The 22,779-nt window shown below is 38.0% G+C and overlaps 1 protein-coding gene across 5 annotated transcripts in view; it reads right to left on the minus strand.

Annotated features, from left to right (window-relative positions):
* LOC132400629 (pumilio homolog 2-like) overlaps nucleotides 1–22,779 on the minus strand; it is a 139,499-nt gene that overhangs the window by 13,785 nt on the left and 102,935 nt on the right. For 3 of the 5 annotated variants that reach the window (XM_059981789.1, XM_059981790.1, XM_059981788.1), the window contains 6 exons: nucleotides 16,517–16,798; nucleotides 12,872–13,108; nucleotides 11,570–11,837; nucleotides 9,509–9,638; nucleotides 6,231–6,365; nucleotides 5,993–6,130 (listed from right to left, as the gene is read on the minus strand). In XM_059981789.1, coding sequence (XP_059837772.1) covers nucleotides 5,993–6,130; nucleotides 6,231–6,365; nucleotides 9,509–9,638; nucleotides 11,570–11,837; nucleotides 12,872–13,108; nucleotides 16,517–16,798 — 1,190 coding nt within the window. The remainder of the gene's footprint in view (nucleotides 1–5,992; nucleotides 6,131–6,230; nucleotides 6,366–9,508; nucleotides 9,639–11,569; nucleotides 11,838–12,871; nucleotides 13,109–16,516; nucleotides 16,799–22,779) is intronic. The other 2 variants (XM_059981792.1, XM_059981791.1) reach the window with 1 other exon arrangement.

The following is a 22,779-nucleotide window of genomic DNA, read 5'->3' on the forward strand; positions in this document are numbered from 1 at the left end:
GTACAAGTAATACTATAACCTTTGCGCCATCTGTGGGCTGGAGGTGGGGTTTGAACTCATATTTCCTGATCAGCTTGGTTCTGCAGCAATGTTGCTATGGTGCATCATAATTGTTTGTCTTCCAATTCAAGATTTGATAACAATCCTCTAGAGACGACATTTGATTGCTGGGTAACTAAATGTTTTTCTGTGAATGTGGACGATGGTTTTTGTTGTTGCCAAAGTCTCCACATGGACTTGATGTATCCTCTTTCATGTGGGTTGCTGTTAAAGTAGCATTCCATTAATTCCATATTGTCCAATCTCGATTTGCTTCAGTAGCCAATTTCTCACCAGATGGTCCCAGTTCCCTAATCACTGGCATGGACCTTGTTAATCCAGGCAATGTCCAAGCTGGCATGATTCTTCTTGTTATTGTCACTCTCATCTGGAGGTTTTTGTTGGCAAATGGAGAGTGAATGGTCCAGTCTAAGACCTCTACCAGGCCGCCAACATGGGACCTGAACCCAGGCCCTCACGCCCCGGAGCCCCAATGGTTCTCAGTGTCAGCCTCCAAAGTTCCCAAAATTTATTAAGGTTCTTAATAAGAATCTTATTTCAATTATGCCAATTTCTTGTTTGTTTAACAGTCAAATATGAAAGTAAAAACCCACTTTGTTTACACTTCTAAACCTGGTTGCAGCCACCACAAAACTGGAGTTAAAGGAAGACGCCCTCAGCCCAGAGCAATTATGCAAGAAAGGGAAAGGTTTGCCTTTGGTAAGTATTGTTTTGAAAGGATAGTTTCAGTCTGGTTGGTTTGTCCACTTTACATTCTATAAGCATAAATAATGGCTTTATCAAACAAGCTGATATTTATTAACATATAACATCACATCAAGTAGAACAGAATTAATTGTCAAAAGGTTTATGCACATTTTATCGAGTATGGAAATAAGTAAACACAAAAGCTTGGAATTATTTTCTACACTTAAGATTTCAGTTCTCAGAAAAAAAATTCATACAAGAGCCATCAGCTTTAAATCCCTGGATATTAACAAATCTGATGGCCAGTCCTGGGTGCAGCACATTTGTATAATCACAAGAAAAGAACACCAGCATCTTTACTTAGAATCAGTATCAGGTTTAATATGTGGTGAAATTTGTTGTTTATTGGCAGTACAGTGCAATACATAATAAAATGCAGAGTATTGTCCAAAAAGTCTTAGCCACCCTAGATTTTTCACACCAATTCTGTTTTAGATGTTTTTTTTGTCTTTTGCATTAGTGTGCAGTAGAAAATATCAAATTTTAGATGACCAAACATTTATTTTTCAAAAAAAGTTACAGAAAAAAATATTGTATTTTGTTAAAGAAATTAACATATTAAACTTTTCAAGTAAAAACTTGATTACTTTGTAGGTATATTGCCCAGTGCATTATTAAACAAAGATAACAAACATGATCAATAGCATGAGTTGAATGAACTAAACTGATTACCTGAAACAGAAACGGTGTAGAAGTAATCAAACTGGACAACAAAACTAAAAGATAACGGGGTGGTAGATGCGGCAGTTTAACCTTTAAATCATCAATTCTTACACGATAACAAGAGTACAGCAACAAAACAGAAGATGGTCACCCTGTATTAGAAAGGCCTCTCCCAAGCAGAATATTTGCAGCAGCATGAGTTTCAAGATGTGTTGTCCAAGCTCTTCTGAAGAAGCACAAAGAAAAAGGCAAGGTGGAGGACCAGAAATGCAGAGGTCAGCCACAGAAACTGAGTGTAGCTGCCTCAAAAAGGCAACATCTATCAAGGATCTCCACCATGGCAGATTTTGCAGCCACCATCAGGCTGGAGGTACAGACATCTGAATTCCCACACCACCAACAAGTTAAAAGTACAAGAGTCTCACACCATCAGGTTCAACAACAGCTACGTACCTTCAAATCTTCTTACCCCGGCTTGTGCCCTGGAGAGGACACAGTCCACCAGAGGCACAAACCCATGATCCCTTGGGATTGAAGGCTGCTTACTACTATTACTACTTCCCTTCAGCTCTTTAGTTCTTGAACCAAGCAACAAAACCCTAATCACTACAGTTTGGCAACACTATGAACATTTTAGTTCATCATGATCAAAGTGGACTTTGATTATTGATCTAATTGCATTGTCTTGTAAAACACTGTGCATAATTTACAGTGTCTTGTAAATGTATTCAGTCCCCAACTCTTTATACATATAAAAGGAGTACTACAACCAAGGACTGTGAATTTTTAATTCTCCTTCTCCCCCCCCCACCCCCCCCCCCACAGTGGAGCCCATAAAACAGGGAAAATTGTAACGCATGAAATATATTCAACAACTGAAATGTCGGCAGTTCAGAAGTGTTCATCCCCTTTGCTCAGTACTTAGTTGAACCATTCCTAGCAGCTGATACAGCCAGTGGTCTTTTAAAATAAGTCCCTATTAGCTTTGCTCAACATGATGGAGCAAGATTTACCTCCTTGCAAAAACCGGTCAAGCTGTGCCAGGTTAGTTGATGAGCAGCAACCTGGAAGTCTTGCCAGAGATGTTTGATCGGGCTAAGGTCAAGACTGTTGACTGGCAGTGAGCTTTGGGTTGTTTTCCTGCTGAAATATCAACTTCTTGCCAAGCTTAAGATTTCTGGCATAGGCTAGCAGGTTTTTATCCATATTAGCAGCATTCATCTACCCAGCAATCCTGACCACATTTTCAGTTCCTGCTGGTGAAAAGCATCCCTATAGCACAATGCTACCTCCACCATACTTTAAAGTAGGAATGGTATTACTTGCCTGATGTGATGCATTAGATTTATACCATATGTACCATTTAATGTTCAGGCCAAAATGTTTCACCTTAGTCTCATCCAACCACAAGACCTACCATATCTATACAGTATCTTCTAACTGACACTTTAGAAGTCTTTATGGGCAAGGGTATGCTTTATTTTGACAAGGCTTCTTCCTTGCCATTCTTCAATAAATACCCTTTCTGTGCAAGCCATAGAGATTGTGGAGCCATAAACCTCATCTCCAGTTACAGCCATTGATTTCTGCAACCCAGATTGGCTGCTGGCATCACATTAGCCTCTCTCCAAGTGCCATCTTTCTCTGACAACTAAGTTTAGAGGGGAGACCTCACCTAGGCAGTGTGGTTGTGGCTTCCTATTTTTTCCACTCTTTCATGATGGATTGCAGAGAGCTCCAAGCTTTGTTCAGTGCTTTTGGGTTTTGTACCCTTCCTCAGATTTGTGCTTCTCTATTAACATTTCCCTGACTTGTCTTGAATGCTCTTTTGTCTTCATTTTGGTTTGTTCTGTTGACAATCTACCATACTGTTGGACCTTACAGAGACACGGAGTATTTATTCTAATGAATTCACTGAAAACGATCCTCCAATTTACTACATCAATGAACCAGGTGAGTTGGTAATACTACACCTGAGAAAGGAGAAACTTAGCGTTGTAATTACAAAGGGAATAATTTCAGCCTCCTAATTTCGGTTTATAATTATTAATATATTGTTGACAGGTTTTGGACTTTTTCTTTTGATTTGACAATGCTTTGTCGATTGACTCCAAAGAAGTCTCACTTCAATATATTTTAAATTGTGGAAATGAGACATTAAGGTATGAAAATAGTTGTGGGAGCTGAATACTTTTTCAAGCCACTGTATACTTATGTTTTTCTTGTGAATTTTATACAATGCTATGTGTCTGTGATGCTGCTCTAAGTAAGTTTGTCACTGCACTTGAGCAGAAGATGTATGCTGACAATATTCAATTGAGGAATATTTCTTTTAAACTGAATATTTGTATAAATATAATTAATCACAATTGCAACAAAAATTGTCTGTCTGTCTGATGATACACACTAGTCTGATTATATTTGGATTTTTAAAACTTCCACTTAAGTGAATGCTTAATAAAAGAATAAGCTTGCTTAGCAGGAAACATTGGTATACGATACAATTCTGGAAAAGTTCAGCTTCTAAAATTGTAAAAATACTTATTTAATGACCTTTTTTCAGCTACATAAAAAAAATCTGCCTCGGCATCAATAACCTATACAGTCGGCCCTCCTTATCCGTGAATTCTGCATGCGCAAATTCAACCAACCATGAATCACCAAAACCCGGAAGTGCTATTCCAGCACTTGTTGTTCGAGCATGTACAGACTTTTCTTCTTGTCATTATTCCCTATACAATGCAGTACAACAACTATTTTACATAGAATTTACATTGTATTAGGTATTATTAGAAATCTAGAGATGATTTAAAGTATACGGGAGGATGTGCGTGGGTTATCGTGGATTGGGATTGGAAAAAATCGGAAGTTCTTTTACTAAGTAAATCGGAACAGATACATCCGGTATTATTTAGCGTCAGTTAGTCAAACATTTGTCTTAGTATATAGTATATACTTTACCTTTCTATGCATATAAAACACTTAAGAATGTATATGTTTCAGCGCCGGGCTTGGGAACGGAAGCTCCTGATTTCGATCCAAGCGAAAGACCGCTCCTGAGTGTGCTCTCCACCGCGCCAGGTTGATGTGGAGGATCAAAAACCCAAAACCCAATAATTAAACCACTGCGTTGTTTAGTAATAATTGTAGCTTTCATCGGAGCAGGACCTTTCTCACTTTATCCTTTAAATTTGTTCTGATCGTTGACCAATGTAGCCTAACGCTTTTCCAATGACTGATGGCATTTCACCTCTTTCTGATTGCTTTATTATTTCCACTTTATTTTCAATCGTGATTGTGATTACTTTCGTGAACAGAAACAGTGAGGATTCAGACCTCCGCTGCCGGGTCCTAATGTCCACTGCACTGAGACAGGTTAAATAAGGTCTGGGGTTCCGTTGGGTCCTAAGGTCCACCGTATTGAATAAGGGACTTGAGCATCCGCGTATTTTGGTATCCGTGAGGGATCCCGGAACCAATCCCTCGCGGATAAGAAGGGCCGACTGTACTTATATTGCCAGACAAGTAATTCACTGATCACATAAGAGTATACCAAGCATAATATTGTCATATTATTGTCTTAATTTTATAAAAATGTATTTCTGGTACTTTCACTTGTTGAAAATGCATATTAAAAGCTTGTGAACATTCTCCCTATGATTCATTACTCCCTTTTGTAACATGTTGTAGGGTTTCACTGCTGCGTAACATGCTGTAAAGTTTCATTGATAATGTAATGGTTTCTCTGTATCAGCAATGTTTGGGTTATGCCTAGAGATAACTGGGGTTTGGAATGCTGTTGTTCTTTCTTATGAGTCTGGGAGAGAGATTTTTGCAGTCTTTTGCTGGGGAGAGACGTGGAGAGAAGACGCAAATGGAGAGAGTTGGTAGACCACCTGACAGGGTGGACTTGGAGTTAAGGTCTGAAGGGCAGTGATAATCAGAGGAGGTCAATGGTGGACGATCAGCTTATCAGTGAGCTCCAACATTGTGCAACAGACTGTTTAAAAAGATTGGGCCCTTTTTTTCTTTTCTTTACTAACTATATAGTGAAAGTAAGAATTATGAAGCTTAATCGTTTAATCGCATATTGTGTACAGTTTGTTATTTCAGGGTACTGATTTGTTACAGGGGACACATTGCTCAACATCCACCCAAATGACATTTCTTAGTTTAGCTGGGCTGGGGATATCACCCCTTATATTAAGCCACCAGCTGAAGCGAGAGTTATACTTTAAAAGTAGACTAGCAATATACACATCGTATAATACTACAATTGCTTTACATTTGGTGAGGGTCCAGTTTGGAATTGCTACTGAGTAAAACTATGTTGAGTGATAGTTTAAGAGAGTTCTTTAATTTTATCAGTTGTGGTACTTGAGAATAAGTCGTCACCACGTAAGTGTTTCATCTCTTGGGATGAAATACAACCAAAGGAAATAAAAGCACAGATGAAGCATCTTACTTGATATGGTTATCTTTACTTAAAAGGAGTTTCATTGAAACAAAGGTAACTGCTCACCTGTCCTTTAAAAGCATCAATAATGAACTGGAGTGACTGTGGTTGCACACATTCAATACACTTTTGAACAACATGGTTTCCATTTTGGTCTTTAACACATTTTAAAACGTGTCCATCTAATTCTTTTACCATGTCATTCTGGAATGAGAAGAACACCATTAGAAACAGAATTTATGAGAAAAATACTACAATATTTATATAGTGTATAATTATTTTTTAAAAATCTGTTCAAACTTACAATTACCTGCTGGTCTGCTGAAATGGATTCTAAAGCCTTCTGAATAACACGACAACCATACATCTGGAGAGCCAAAGGTAAAACATGGCCACGGATACGTTGGGCTAAAGCTAGCTTCTGATCCAAACTTCCAAACTGAAAAGATCGAAACAAACCATAAATTTCAAGTCAAATGACATGTGAATCTAGCAACTCAATGGCTACAAAATGTGACAGCGCATGAGTAAGAAGCAAAGTAGAAATCATGAGCCAGAAATTAAATAATGATATTCAACCTAACATTTTAAGTGTATAAAACAGATTGCATTGAACATAATTGAACACCACTGGCACTGAGATGCTGGTAATTGGTTGCCAAAGGAAACCAACATTCCCAATATATTTGCTTGTAAAAGTGCCATAAGTTGTTCAAAGCTCAATTCCACAACTAAACATATTTATCAAAATAATTTTAACATTTTTATAGGCCTTGTGACAATAAACAGAATGGAAGATGATCAGATCTACCATAACTTTTTTCTTATTTGCCTTTAGCTTGTCTTATTTCAAATTTAGAGGACCTTAACTCCACAAATTTAAAAAAGGGAAAAGATGAAGTTAACATCTAAAGAAATGACAAATTCAGCAACTTCTTTCTGAAACAGCAAATGTATTGCCAGCTACATGTGATCCACTGGAGATGTACATTTGTTTCCTTCACTTTTATATATAATAATATTCCACCATAACTATAGTAGCGTGAACTGATATTTGATTGGAGCATGAAGCATAGAAGAGAAAATTAAGCAGATGATCATGGAGGAGACAACGAATACAAGCTTAAGGGATTGCTTATAGGGTTTACTGAGGTTTTGCTGGATTTTGAACCTTTCAATCATGTGTGTCAAATGCAGTCTGGTTTTGCTTTGATTTGGTAAGTGGAAGGTAAAACTGTACCACACAAGCAGCAAGAAATGACCATCTTGAAAAGTTCATCAATGATCCTGAGTCTCAACTGCATCGTTCACATAGTTGGAGTCACAAGAACACAAGCTGGTTACAAGCTTATGACAGGAATAGATACTCTATGGTAAATGTATTAATTTCCTTTCATTACTACATGCGAACCTCCAGTCAACTTCCCAAAATATGTACAGTGACAATATTTCATAAACTCAAAATTATCCAAATTATTTGATTTGTAGCATAAAAGATATATGCTTAAGCAATTCAACCAGATGAAATTGACAGTGTGTCACTCAAGACAAGAGCAGTCATACTGCGTGAATATTGGCTCCAAGTGATACATCATTGCTATTTGGATGCAACACAGACAAAATGCTGGAGGAACTTAGCAAGCCAAGCAGCATCTATGGGGAGAAATAAAAACAACAGTACAGTTGACATTTCAGGCCAAGAAATGTAATATGTAATATAATATTCCCTTCAAGAAGCACCCTTCTCAAGTCTGCTGAGTTCCTCCAGCATTTTGTGTGTATTGCTTGGATTTCCAGCATCTGCAGATTTTCTCTTATTGTGACTGTTATTTGGATACTTTTTTTCACTTCAAATCATTTTGTCTTCACAAACTGGTAAATGTGCAAGTGTTTTTGGTGACATACCAATTCTTCTGAAACTCCTAACGAATTCCTTCTGAAACTGTGATTGCATCAATATGTTGGGCCCAGGATACAGTAGATCCTCAGAAATGCTGACACCCAGGAACTTGAAACAGTCCCTTTCCACTGCTGATCTCTCACTGAGGACTGGTTTGTGTTCCCCTGAATTCCCCTTCCTGATGCCCACAATTAACTCCTTGGTCTTACTGACATTTGGTGCAAGGTTGTTGCTGCAACACTACTCATCCAGTTGATCTATCTTGCTCCTGTATACCTCCTTGTCACCAAAGATAGAGATGGTGTTTGAGCCACACAATCGTGGATAGCACGAGAGTATAACAGTAGGCTAAGCACACATCCTTGAGGTAAGCCAGTAGCGACTGTCAGCAAGAATGAGATGTTATTTCTGATGTGCACAGACTGTCGAGGATCCTGTTCCAAAATGGAAGTACAGAGGCCTATGTTCATGGAAGATAATTAAAACTTGTCAGATATACCAGCAAATAAAAGTTCTAATGAGAAGGTAGAACTAAAGGAAGTACAGATTAGTGGTAGAACTTCGGAATTCTCTAACTTGCCATACTGCAGTGCCTCAATGTATTAAACAATGATTATTACACTTCTGGGCACTAAAGGAATTGAGGGATCCAGACAAGACTGAAAAAATGTCACAAAGATGAAAACACAATCAGCTATATTCATTATTACAGAGAAGGCTCAAAGGGCCAGCCCATCACAGATAAAGTCCTCCACACCATTGAGCACATCTACATGAAGCATTGTTGCAGGAAAGTAACAATTTATCTGGAACTCCCACTACCCAGGTCATGCTCTCTTCCTGCCATCAGGAAGGTGGTACAGGAGCTTCAGGACTCACACCATCAGGTTCAGGAACAGTTATTACCCCTCAACCATCAGGCTCTTGAGCCAGAGGGGATAACTTCACTCAACCTCACTTGCCCCATCATTGAAATGTCCCTACAACCTACTGACTCACTTCAAAAACTCTTCATCTTATGTTCTCGATATTTATTGCTTATTTAATAATTATTATTATTACTACTACTCTCTTTTTGTATTCGCACAGTTTATGTCTTTTGCACACTATTTGAACCCCAAAGTTGGTGTGGATATCCATTGATTCTATAATGGTTATTATTCTGAATTGTCCGTCAAATGGCCTTTTGGGCAGCCTCGGGAGAGAAGAAGGTTACGGGAGTAAACCCAGACAGAAAATCTGGAGTGGAGTCCTTATGGCAGCTGCACATCACTGAACATCCTTCTGGCAGTTCCTGCATCCAAGCTGGTGCCAAACATATTGCTTCGCTTTCCTTTCGACTACACTGGTGAGACTATGGGGGACTTACAACTGGGCACCCAAGGATTTCCATTCTTTCTGCCCAAGCTTGTGGAAAAAATTCTATTGTCCTTCAAGATAGATGGATGCCATCAAATTCTATGTTGGATTTATTGCAAATGTCTGCAAGAAAAAGAATGTCAGGTTGCACATGGTAGCATTTTGTACTTTGATAATAAATTTACTTTGAAATTTGAAGGACCAGACAGTCCATCCTTGGCCCTGATGTTACTAGCACACCCAAATCTTGAGAATAGAACAGCTAATTAAAACAGCCATTACATTACAATAATTATCAAGCAAGCTTCAGAAAATATGCCTACCTCAAAGAATTTCTGTATTACATAATTTCCAAACACATCAGTCATCAACTGATATGCTGCTTGCAGGATTTCACTGAAAACCATCTGGCGTTCCGCAGGGGTGGCTCGCTCCAATTTTTGCTGAATGAATCTGTCAGATACAATCACAAACCCCACCCCCCAAAAGGTGTAATTGACTATATGCTAATAGCATTGTAGAAGCCATTTTTGTTTTAAATATTTCATCCAGGCAAATGAGTAGTGTTCATTACATAACCAAAGTACTCAAGTTGATTACAATCCATACCATGTAGCTGTCAAAGTTGAGGTGACCAAAAAAACCATAAGTCATAGGAACAGAATTAGGTCATTTGGTACATCGAGTCTTCTCTGACATTTCATTGTGGCCGATCCATTTTCTCTCTTAACCCCATCCTCCTGCTTTCTCCCTAGAATAGTGCATGTACCGACAAATCAACAACTTATCAACTTCCACTTTAAATACACCCAGCCTCCACAGCCGCCTGTGGCAACGAATTCCACAGACTCATCACCTTCTAGCTAAAGAAATTCCTCCTCTTTGCCGTTATAAACGGATGTCCTTCTATTCTGAGGTTGTGCCCTTTGGTCCTAGACTCCCCCACTACAGAAAATATCCTCTCCACATCCACTCTCTCGAGGCCTTTCAACATTTGACAGGTTTCAATGAGACCCCCCCCCCCCATTGTTCTAAATTCTAGCGAGCACAGGCCCAGATGGTCCACATCCTTTCATTCCTGCAGTCATTCTCATGAACCCTTTCTAATGTTGGTGCATCCTTCATGAGACAAGAGGCCCAAAACTGCTCACAGTTCTCCAAAGCCTCAACATTACATCCTTGTTTTTATATTCTAGTCCTCTCGGAATGAATGCTAATATCATATTTACCTTTCTCACCACTGACTCAACCTGTAGGTTAACATTTAAGGAACATTACACAAGGACTTTTGCACCTCTGATTTTTGAATTTTCCCTCCGCTTAGAAAAATCTATGCTTTTATTCCTTATGCCAAAGTACACTTCCTGACACTGTATTCCATTTACCACTTCTTTGCCCAATCTGTCCTTCTGCAGACACCCTGCTTCCTCAACACTACCTGCCCCTCCATCTACCTTCATATTGTCTACAAATTGCCACAAAGACATCAATTTTATCAACCAAATCACTGACATATAATGTAACAAGAAGCAGTCCCAACACTGACCGCTGCAGAGCATTAAAGATCAACAGCCAACCAAAAGGCCCCCTTTATTCCCACTCTTTGTCTTCTGCCAATCAGCCAATCCGTGCTAGTGTCCTTCCTGTAATGTCATGGACTCTTAACTTGTTAAACAGCATTATGTTTGGCACCTTGCCAAAGGCCTTCTGAAGATCCAAGTACACAATGTCCACTGATTCTCCTTTGACTATCCTGTTCATTATTTCCTCAAAGAATTCCAACAGATCTGTCAGGCATGATTTCCCCTCAAGGAAACCACATTGACTTTAGCCTACTTTATCATGCACCTCCAAGTACCCTGAGACCTCCAACAAATAACATTTTCATAAGGTAAAACTTTATAATAAAGAATAGGAAATCTTTCTCCTTGGTGGCAGTTTTAGTATGCCTCAGAAATGTAAAATTGGTTTATTCCTGAATAATCTAAACAGGGCATAGGTGCCATGGGATCCAACAGAAGACATGGAAATCACTGAATTAGTTGCATGAATTTTAAAAAATCACTAACAAATATGGAACAAAAAATAGTGAATTAAAGCCTGAGACTATAGTCTGCTTAGATCACCAAACCGTTGGCAAGAGATTAGGTCTGGAATGCACTAGCAGCGCAAGTAATGTAGGAAGACTGAATTTAGCATTCAAAATGAGCTAACTCATTATCCAAAGCAATTTGTAAGGCATACAAGCTAAATGCACTATGCTGTAACTATTGTGATTTCCTTGAAGGCATTAAAATTATAGAAATAATCATTATGCTTCATATAATAATCAATAAAGTGTAAGAATATATTCCCATTTTTTAAAAAAATCAACAAATCATTACCTAGACCCATGTTGGTCCTGGGAGAATTCAACTATGTGGCCAACCAGGTCACGTAACTGAAGATTAGGAAAACGGTTATTTCTAAAGTCCTCCAACAGCCTACTACGGCCTGAAGGCATAATATCAGATCGGCTGTAGCGAAGTCGAGAGGGAGGAAACAGCTGGCTGCTAGAACTGAACAGACTTGTTGAACCAATTCCACTACGACTTTTAGCTTCAGCACCAGGTGCTGCAGAAATGAATCGCCCACTGCCATTTGTCAGTCCACCTGCAGTGAAAACACGATGAATCTTACAAGACTATCCACGTTTTATATAATTGCTCAGCATGAAAATTCAAGTTACACAATAAGGGAATATGAACCATTAACTTCACTTGCGCTTTCCTTCCTATCTAAAACTACATCATATACAGTACTGTGCAAGTCTTAGGCACAATTATATAGCTAGGGTGCCTAAGGCTTTTGCACAGTACTGTATTTGTCAAAGTGGAATGGAGAGCGAGTTTGTAAATCTGGCAGGAGCAAATGATGTTGGGGATGGCAAGTGGAGTGCAGTGGGAGGGATGTGGGACAGGTGGCAGAGAAAGCGTGCCAAGGGTGGGGTTGGTGTGGGTGCAGAAACACCCAACCCTGAGCCACCAGCCATCAGGTATGGACATTCGATTCCAAACAAATTGGTTTATTGATCATTACAGAATGCCTCACTGGTGCTTCCTGCTCCTCTCCCTCTCCTTTTCCCAGCCACGATTCCCCTCTCCCTGCACCTGATCCACTCTCATCCAAAATAGAGACCCATATCAGAATCAGGTTTATTATCACTCATATGTCATGGAATTTGTTTTTGTGCCCAAGACTTTTGTGCAATACTACATACTACTAAATAACTGAACTTTACCACTTTTTACACACAAAAATGCAAATGATACTATTCCACTGAATTAAGATCTATTCGCTTTATAATTTGCACATAACTATGAAAAGACATGTTTGAAGTTTGAGTGAACTATTTCAGTTTTGTTAATTACTGATAATTGCTTTCTTTGCCATTCAAGAAAAAAAAGACTATTTCTTTGGCATAAACATATAGTTGAGGATTACAACATTAAATGATAAACCAACTAACTTGCAAATTCATAATTAAAGACCAATCTTATCTCGAGTGTACAGAGAGCAACTCTCAAAAAAAGATAGTTTTCTTTTGCATGAGACCGAACAGAAGCACAAGTCCAGCTGACAATCTAGATACAAATGAAAATGCACATTAAATCAAACTATCATGCATTATGGAATAGCAAACATACCAAGATGAAGAGTAGATGAAGACCCCTGTGTGGAAAGAGATGGAGGCGGTGTTAAAGAATGACTAGGCGTCTGGCTAGGAAGGGGCATGCCAATTGGACCAGGCGAAGAAGAAAATCCCAAGCTGTTGTAGAACTGCTGTCCAATTGGAGGCAAATTGCTGTTGGGCCGTTTGTATAGATCAGAAGCAGTAGACAACGAATCTCGTCTTGATACACTGCTGCTTCCAGAGCTGCCAACTGTAATATCAATAGTTGGAACAAAGATTAATAAAAACATTTACCTTTTTTTAATCTTCAATGACTGCTAAACCATAAAAATACATTATGAATCAAGGAGGAATGGCTGTGATGATTAACAGTTAAATTGCTATCTTCTTGTCTTGGCATCTTACTTGTTATTTAAAATCATACTGATCAATGTTCACAGAACACTAACAGTACTTTCCACTGGGAGGTTATACTTTAAAGCAAGAACCAGTTTAAGGACAACTAAGTGAAAGAAAACTTACAAAACAAATTAATAGAGCATTTTTTGGAAACGGCATAGATAGAACAATGGAAATTAAATAAAAATAATCTACGAGGATTTTAAAAATATGTCTGTTATGCCTAATATCCAAAATGATAAATTGCTAGATTTTGAAGGAACTGTTAAGTAGGTGCCATAAGGAAACAAAATATATAATAAAGTTGTGGGGGGGGGGGGAAGTTTCAGTAATATAACTTTTGTATACATTTGTATCTTTACAATAATTAAATATGTGTTAGGTCAGACCATGCAAGTTAATAATGTTGCTCTTAGTGGAATTGCCTATTTTTAGCCATTAAAACAAAAGTCTGTAACTTTTGTGCATCTGCTATCAAATGTAAATCTGTTAACTAGAAGACTTCCCATCTCTCAGCAATCTTGCTGATCTGCTTTAGAATTTACAGCTGGGGTGGGGGGTGGGGGGGGCTGACCTCACCAATATCATTCTAGGTTACACCTTGCATAAAGTTCCATTTGGGATCTGTAAGGCCATGGATTAAGTGGCAAAGAGAAAGCACCATTTGCAGAGGGATTTTGTTTCAAAAATTAATTTAAATTGTTTTCTACAGTTTTAGTAAGTTTTAGAAGTCACAAATACTTTTAAACTATTCAATATAGCAAAATTGGACCAAAGTCTACTTAATGTCAAAACTTTCAGAGTTGGTTTGCAATAGGAGCACAGTGCACTCCAGGTCAAACCCTGGAAGCAAGTTCATGCTCTCCACCTCCAATTATTCAAGTAAATAGCTGATTTACTAGTTTTCATTTTTGCCATCGACAGTTATCTAAGAATGAATGAAGTATTTTTCATCAATGTAATTTTGAACATCTAAGGAGTTGGATGTGCATAGATGCAAGATTTTAAAAAATACAGCAAATGCTGAATATCTTAAGAACATGCTCAAAATAGTTAGTAAGACTGGATGGATCTGCATAGAGGGAAACATTTAATGATCTTGCAATGAAGAACATGTTCATTTTCAATGTAATGACACTGCTTCCCTGCAGCTTCCAGGATTTCTAAGTGATAATTCTCTCTGTGAATACTTGGTTCACAATTCCATCTGCACCAACATCCACTCCCCTTTTCCTGAAACTGCAAATGATATAACACCTGCCCTTAAGCATCTTCCCTTTCAAACACTCCTTACCTGTACTTCTTCTGATTGACTATACTGCATTCAGTGCTCAATGTTGAGATACCGCTGCTCATTTCACAATGGTGACCTTAACATTCAAATTGCCCAATACTTTAATTCTCCATGCCAGTATTAATTATATTTCATAAAATAGTATAAATATGGTGCAATGATATCAGTCCAAGGCCAACCAATTGTAACCTTTCAATCCAAACACATCACTTTAAAGAGAAGGTTCTGCATTCAGTTCTAGTTGTTCTGGGCAAGCCCAACATTAGCTTAACAAACATCACCTTAATTCCTGACTGTTACAACCCTCTGGATGCATCAATGAATTCAGCAATTTCAACAGACCAGCCTTTCCAGCTGTATTTCCAGCATCCTCTCATTTCAGGATTTCCAACAACAGTTATACCTTCTCTTAATTCCATTAATTTTATCTCTCTCCTTCCTCATATATTTGTCCACAATTAGATTGTCTGTGGTTCACAAACTTCAAAATCTTCTCCCTACCAGTACCACCACCATTTGAGTCACCCAGCCTATCAGAGCCATTCTCATTGTTCTTCCCACTGCTGACCCTTTTCTACAACTTAAAACTATTTCTTTCTGATGATGAAAATCATTGACCTGGTTTTAACTCTAGAGGCATTGCTGATGTGCTAAACAATCCCAAGTTTTGTTATTCTTTCATTCATAGTACATGTCAAGCAGATTCAGAGACAACATAGTTAATACTGGCCAGTCAGCACAAATTAAAAAATCAATTCTTTCACAAGGTGTTTTTGATGTTTGTTGAGACCTGTTTGCACACTACAGTCCACACCATTCTAACTAGCTAAGTGTGTGAAAGTTGCTTGCCAAGGATACAATAATATCTCCATCTGACTAGAAGAAAATTTGACCAGGCTATTTTTTTTTTAAACAGTGACATTTAATTTTTTTTTAGATAAAGCAGATCCAGAAAAATCAAGTCAAATCTTGCACAAAGCTTGAAAGAAAACGGCAAGGCAGAAGGAACGTGCTCTTCAAATAAAAGATTCACACGATGTTATCAGAGGGGTAACTGAAAGTCAATTTAAATAGGTCGAACAATTTCAGCAAAGAAAAGAGGTCAAAAATATGGCAATAACTCAGGATAATGGGGCTGGACTTTAAAGATTTTTTTGTCTTGCAAGAACTCAACCATCCTCAAACTGGTATAATTTAAGGGTGCAGGACAGAAGATACTAATGAAACTGTTTGTGTCTCTACCTTCAGGACAATCATTGCATTGAGTTCTTACTTTGCTTTTGTACACAATAATAATGAAAAACACATTTAATGCGTAATTTGAAATAAGCAGTAAAGAACAAAGGACAAATTGAAATATTTGGTATTAATCCGGTTATTAATCCAGACAAAAACCCTATCAAAATCTACATGGAGCTTATGTCCCCACCCCCCCCACCACCACCGCCAGATGCAGTAAGCTCTCATTTATCTGTATTTATGCATCTAGAATTCTCACACAAAATTCTAAGGATTTTATTCCAAATGTTCCACAAAGTAATTATAAAGGCATTTTTAGTTGATTTATGTTTATGTATCAGGGCAGTGCAGCATTATCTTTGAAAATATGGCACATATTTGAAAAATTAGTCATTTAATTTATTTTATCTGTATTTTACAATAAAATTTTTGAACCTTAAAATGTCCAAAACATTGATTTTTAAAAGGGTAAAGAGATGACATACAGTTCTACATTTTATTTGGATATATGCATAATTTCTATGACAAGTATTTTCACCTTAAATTAATCCAAAAATGGTACAATAGTGATAATCATGATAGTGATACCATTTTCCATCAAACTGCAGAGGTGCCAATGAATAAAAGTTGATTTTATTATATTTGGCTAATGCAAATAATTCAACATAGTACGTTTGATACAAATCCTTGATATGCAAACATGCTGATGATGTAGGAATAACTTACCTGCTGATCCAAATCCTCCAAGTGCAGAGCCAATAGCAGCACCCAGTGAGTTACTGCTCCCAAAGCTAAGTGATGTGTTGCTTGGCTGGCCTGGCCCTTGAGAGAACAGTGAACTGCTCTGAGAACTATTTGAAAGGGAGCTGCTGCCATAAAATGAGCTTGACTGCAAGTTGTTACTCTGTTGCTGCTGCTGCTGCTGTTGTGGTTGTGTTCCAATTGGACGGAAGAGACCACTTGCTGCTGCTAAATTGCTTGCTGTTCCATTAGCTGAAGCTGCCACAGCTGTTTTAACAAAATCACCAAAAAAACAATGCCAAGACAAAGTTAAAATAAGGAAATGTTACATTTTCCAAAAATGGCTCCACTGACAGAGATACAGAAACTTATTTAAATGCATAAGATCAACAAAAAATTTGCAGAGAAAGCTACTGAGGAATTATCTAGAACAAACTTTCACAGAACCTCCAGTTAATTATAAAATGAAATATAAATGAGACTAGAAAATTACTTTGACAATCACTCTCAAGAAATGGGATTCAGTAACTTTTTGTGTTCTTATCCCTTAAAACTCAGTAATTAAGATCTAATAGGAATAAAAAGTCAAACTACCCACCTTGTAAGATCTTCCTCATTCTACAAAAGAAAACATCCTCCACATATCAATAGGATTGAGCCTAGGTTACCAATGGGAAAAATCAAAAGGATGAAGGTCCATCATACCATGCAACAGGTCTCATAAGGAACTTTGCCCTAATGACCCAAGGGACCAGATTCTTTATTACCCAAGAGAAGCAAAAAGATCAGAAGACCAAAATTCTGTACAATATTCTTCCGAAAAGGACATATTGGGCTTTCTGGGGGAGGATGGTTCCTGTGGAAAATAAGGAGCATCCTATGTGGCAAGGTTACTTCTTCCTCAGTTCAGCATCCTCCACAATCAAAAATGAAACATAATGAAATGACATCCTTTGAAAAAGATGGAAAAACGAACATTTATTGATCATTCATTTAGAAACACTGTCAATAGATACTGCTAACAAGGCTAACCAAGTATGCCTATTGCTTCAAAATTAGCGAGAAGAAAATACTCTAAAAATTAGTGCAGCTTGCACTGGTGTACCAAATTCTGGAATATCATCCAGTTTTAGACATATGGATAGTTTTTGATAAATTGGACACATTTCCAAAACAAGTAAAGCAAATTCATTGAGATCAGACTTTAAAGTATAAGAAATGAATCTGTATTCAATGAAAAAGAAATTCAGAAAGGCAAAAGGAAGATTGTTTCTTTCAATTTAGTTCAGTGAGGATAAACATATAAAGTCAATTCTTTGCCAGTCTTTTACAAAGATCATTGATAAATTCTGCACCTGGCCCCAAAGGTCTTAAAAAAGAGATCTCGATTCTTACTTCAATGGTGACACACTTAAAATAGTTAAGTTGTTACAAATTAATTGGCTGCCATTTGAAAATTTACACCAAGTAGCAATCTGCCCAGAAGGAGGCAAAGGCAAATCATTTCTGTAGAAAGATTTGCCAACAGTAATCATGGTCACAATGATCACCTACGTCATACAACAGAGTACATAATGATGACCAGTCTTGAAGTATTTATACATGATGATAATATACAATAGTCAGCATAAGCATCAACCAATTTTACGGCCTTTGACACATCCACTACCATGTCCAATTTTCATTTGGTCATTGCAAACTATCAGACATCGATTCCACTGACAACAAGTCAATGTATGGAAGTAAGTTGTGTGTTTTTAAAAAGCATGTTAAGTCAAAAATTTAAATTACATTTGAAATCAGCCAAGCTGAAATCAGTTATGATCTTACAGAAGGGGGCAATACAGTCAAGTTAAATGCTCGTATTTCTATTCCATATGATCTTACAGTGACCATATATGTTTCACAGCACACACAGCTCCTTTACAGAGTGAACTTTTCTTAGAACTCCATTTAAGTTTAAAAGCTATCAAGGACTTAATGTAACTAGGGGTTTGAAAGAAAACAGTGACTATAGGAACTGCCTTGTTGATCGGGAATTTCCAAAAACAACATTAAGTTACATTTTTATGGGTATTCAATATAGCAAAGATGTGTTTGTTAGGTGCTACATTCAAAACTGAAAGACAGTGGAAAATTAAAGTTATAAGAATTAACTATAACACAAATGGTTTGAATACAATTTGATAAAATGGATAAGGAACTATATAAAACCCATACAGGTTTGTGGTTAGACCATATAACATACAAATCTACAGCACATTACTGGCCCTTCAGGCCACGATGTTGTGCTGACCATGTAACCTACTCTAAAAACTGCCTAGAATTACCCTACCGCATAGCCCTCTATTTTTCTAATCTCAATGCACTTAACTAAAAGTTTCTTAAAAAGACCTTATTGTATCTTATTAAAAGACCCCACCACCATTGCTGGTAGTGCATTCCATGCACCGACTACTCACTGTGTGAAAAACTTAGTCCTGACATTCCCTCCGTATCTACTTCCAAGCCCCTTAAAACTATGGCCTCTCGTGTTAACCATTTCAGCCCTGGGTAAAAAAAAAAGCCCTTGGCTATACACACGATGACACCTCTCATCCTCCGTTGCTCCAAGGAGAAAAGATCAAGTTCACTCAACTGCATGCTCTCCAATCCAGGCAACATCCTTATAAATCTCCTCTGCACTCTTTCGAAAGTATCCACATTCTTCCTGTAGTGAGGTGACCAGAACTGAACACAGTACTCCAAATGGGGTCCAAGGTCTTATATAGCTGTAACATTACCTCATAGTTCTTGAACTCAATCCTAGAGCTGATGAAAGCCAACACACCATACGACTTCTTAACAACTATGTCAATGTGCACAGCAGCTTTCAAAGAGGAGGGGGTCCCAGAACAGATCCCTGTGGAACACCACTGGTCACTGCTTCATGCAGAATATGAATCATCTACAACCACTCTTTGCCTTCTGTGGGCAAGCCAATTTTGGATCCACAAAGCAAGGCCTCCTAGTATCCCAAGCCTCATTACTTTTTGAATGAGCTTTGAATGGGGGACCCTACTGAAATCCATATACAGTACATCCACTGGTCTACCTTTATCAATGTGTTTTGTTACCTCCTCAAAGAATTCAGTTAGGCTTGTAAGGCACGACCTGCCCTTGACAAAGCCATGCTGACTATTTTTGATCAGATTATGTCTCTGCAAATGCTCATAAATCCCACCTTTCAGGATCTTCTCTAACAACTTGCCCACCACTGAAGTTAAGACCACTGGTCTATAATTTCCTGGGTTATCTTTACTCCCTTTCTTAAACAAGGGAATAACATTTGCAACCCTTCAATCCTCCAATACTTCTCCTGTCCCTGTTGAAGATGCAAAGATCATCACCAGAGGCTCAGCAATCTTGCTTGCTTGCCACAATACCCTGGGGTATATCTCGTCTAGTCCTGTGACATATCTAACTTAATGCTTTTCAAAAGCTCCAACACATCCTCTTTCTTACTGTCTATATGCTCAAGCATTCAGTCTGCTATAAGTCATCTCCACAAATGTCATGGTCCTTTTTCCAGGTGAATTATGAAGCAAAGTATTCATTAAGTATCTCTGCTACCTACTCTGATTGCATGCACATGTTTCCAGTATCGCATCTGATTGATCCCTTTCTCACATGGCTCATCCTTTTGCTCTTCACATACTTGTAGAATGCCTTGGGGTTTTTTGTTAATCCTGTTTGCCAAGGTCTTCTCATAACCCCTTCTAGCTCTTCTAATTTCACTCTTAAGCTCCTTCCTGTAATCTTCCAGAACTCTCTCAGTACCTAGTTTCTTAAACCTTTCACTAGATTTTTGTTTGTTCTTAACTGGATTTTCCACATCCTTTGTACATCATGGTTCTTTTACTCTACCATCCTTTCCCTGTCTCAGTGGAACACATTTATGCAGAATGCCATGCTAATGTTCACTGAACATTTGCCACATTTCTGCCATGTATTTCCCTGAGAACATCTACTCCCAATTTATGTTCCCAAGTTCTTGCCTTATAGCATCATATTTCCCCCTACCCACCAATTAAATGTTTTCCCAAATTGTCTGCTCCTATCCTTCTCCAACGCTATGGTAAAAGAAATAGAGCTGTGATCACTACCTCCTAAATGCTCTCCCACCAAGAGATCTGACACCTGACCAGGTTCATTTCCCAATACCAGATCAAATACAGCCTCTCCTCTAGTTGGTTATCTACATACTGTGTCAGGAAACCTTCTGAACACACTTAACAAAATCCACCCCATCTAAACCCCTTGCTCTAAGGAGGTGCTCATCAATATTAAGAAAGTCCTATCACAACAACCCTATTACTATTGCACGGTTCCAGAACCTGCCTCTCTATTTACTCCTTGATGTCCCTGTACTGTTGTGGGGTCAATAAAAAAGAAAAACACACTGTAGAGTTTCTGCCAGTAACTTCCACCCATACTGACTCAGTAGACAATCCATGATTTCCTCCTTTACTGCAGCCTTGACATTATCCCAATCTAAACATCAAGTATAAAGCGCAGTGCTTTTTTTGGGATTCAAGAACATATCCAATACTAATTCAATGTAAATAGGGTTTCCGCCTCCAGCACCTTGTTAAGCATCAAGTTCGATCTCGTTATTCCTATCTACTCTCTTGCCCATTCATATGTTTTTACACTTCATTTGAGTCTCACTTCAGCCTCTTTTGTGGCAAATAAAATTACCTTAACTTATACAATCTTCCCTCATAGCATAGGTTTTCAGGATTTGGGAACAGATTTGTAAATACAAGAGATCCTGAGATGTTGGAAATCCAGAGCAACACATACAAAATACTAGAGGAACTCAACAGGTCAGGCAGCAGCTGCAGAAATGAACAGTTGACGTTTATGGCTGAGATCCTTCATCGGGATTGAAAAGTAAGGGAGAAGCCAGAATGAGACAGAAAAAATAATCTTTGTAAATTGTCCTTTCAGGCTCTCCGATGCAACCCCACTTTCCCTGTCACTTGGCGAATCAGAAATGTACACAGTAATTGAGATATGAATACATAAATGAATAAAATCATCTTAATTCCAAATATTCATTAATCCTTAAATATAAGGAAGGTTGATTATTGCCCAGAAATGGATAGGTTTTAAAACTGATTGATTTTTAAGAAATCCGGTTAACTTCTCTTAAATTCCCAAACAAGGGAGACAGACAGCAATCAATAACATTCCCCAAGTTTCTGATTTATCTACGATGGGATGACATGAGAAAGGTACCACATCAAGAATGGGTCTCCTTTTTCTAGCCACTCCCATTTGATCTGCAGAATAGTTTCTCACATTAAGATAACTAATTGACAATCATTCTTGTCATTTTGCACTGATGCTGGAACCTAGTACCTATTACAAGATAGGTACTGGTGGTATAGTACTCTCTTCTCTACATGGCCTAGAATCATAAGACATGTAACAATGCAACATCTTGAAGAATGATGGAAAAGGAAACAAGTATTTTATGTAATTCCTTCTAACATGAGGCATGACATCATCAAAATAGACAATCTTCTTGATTTAAATTGAATTGACTTTATTTCTTACATCCTTCACATACATGAGGAGTAAAATTCTTTACGTTACATCACCATTTGAATGTGCAATTTATAGTAATTTATAATAAATAGTATGTACAACAGAACAGTCAAAATAGCATAGAATATAATTGTGTCAGCGTGAATTAATCAGTCTGATGGCCTTATGGAAGAAGCTGTCCTGCAGCCTGTTGGTCCTGGCTTTTATACTGTGATACCAGATGGTAGCAGCTGGAAGAGTTTATGGTTGGGGTGATTTGGGTCTCCAATGACCCTTCCGGCCCTTTTTTCACATCCGTCGCTGTGAATGTCCTGAATAGTGAGAAGTTTACATCCACAGATGTGCTGGTCTGTCCATACCACTCTCTGCAGAGTCCTGCGATTGAGGGAAGTACCGTTCCCATACCAGGCAGTGATACAGGTTTCCCTCGCTAGCCAAAGGTAGAGCGTTTCTATGAAATGGTTTGTAAGCCGGAATGTCGTAAAGTGAAGAAGCAATTACCATTTATTTATATGGGAAAAATTTGTGAGCGTTCCCACATCCAAAAAATAACCTACCCAATCATACCAAATAACATACAAAACCTAAAATAACAGTAACATACAGTAAAATCAGGAATGTTATGATAAATACACAGACTATATAAAGTAGAA

The sequence above is a fragment of the Hypanus sabinus genome, chromosome 10 (assembly GCF_030144855.1).
Source record: "Hypanus sabinus isolate sHypSab1 chromosome 10, sHypSab1.hap1, whole genome shotgun sequence".
In the NCBI taxonomy this organism is placed as follows: Eukaryota; Metazoa; Chordata; class Chondrichthyes; order Myliobatiformes; family Dasyatidae; genus Hypanus; species Hypanus sabinus.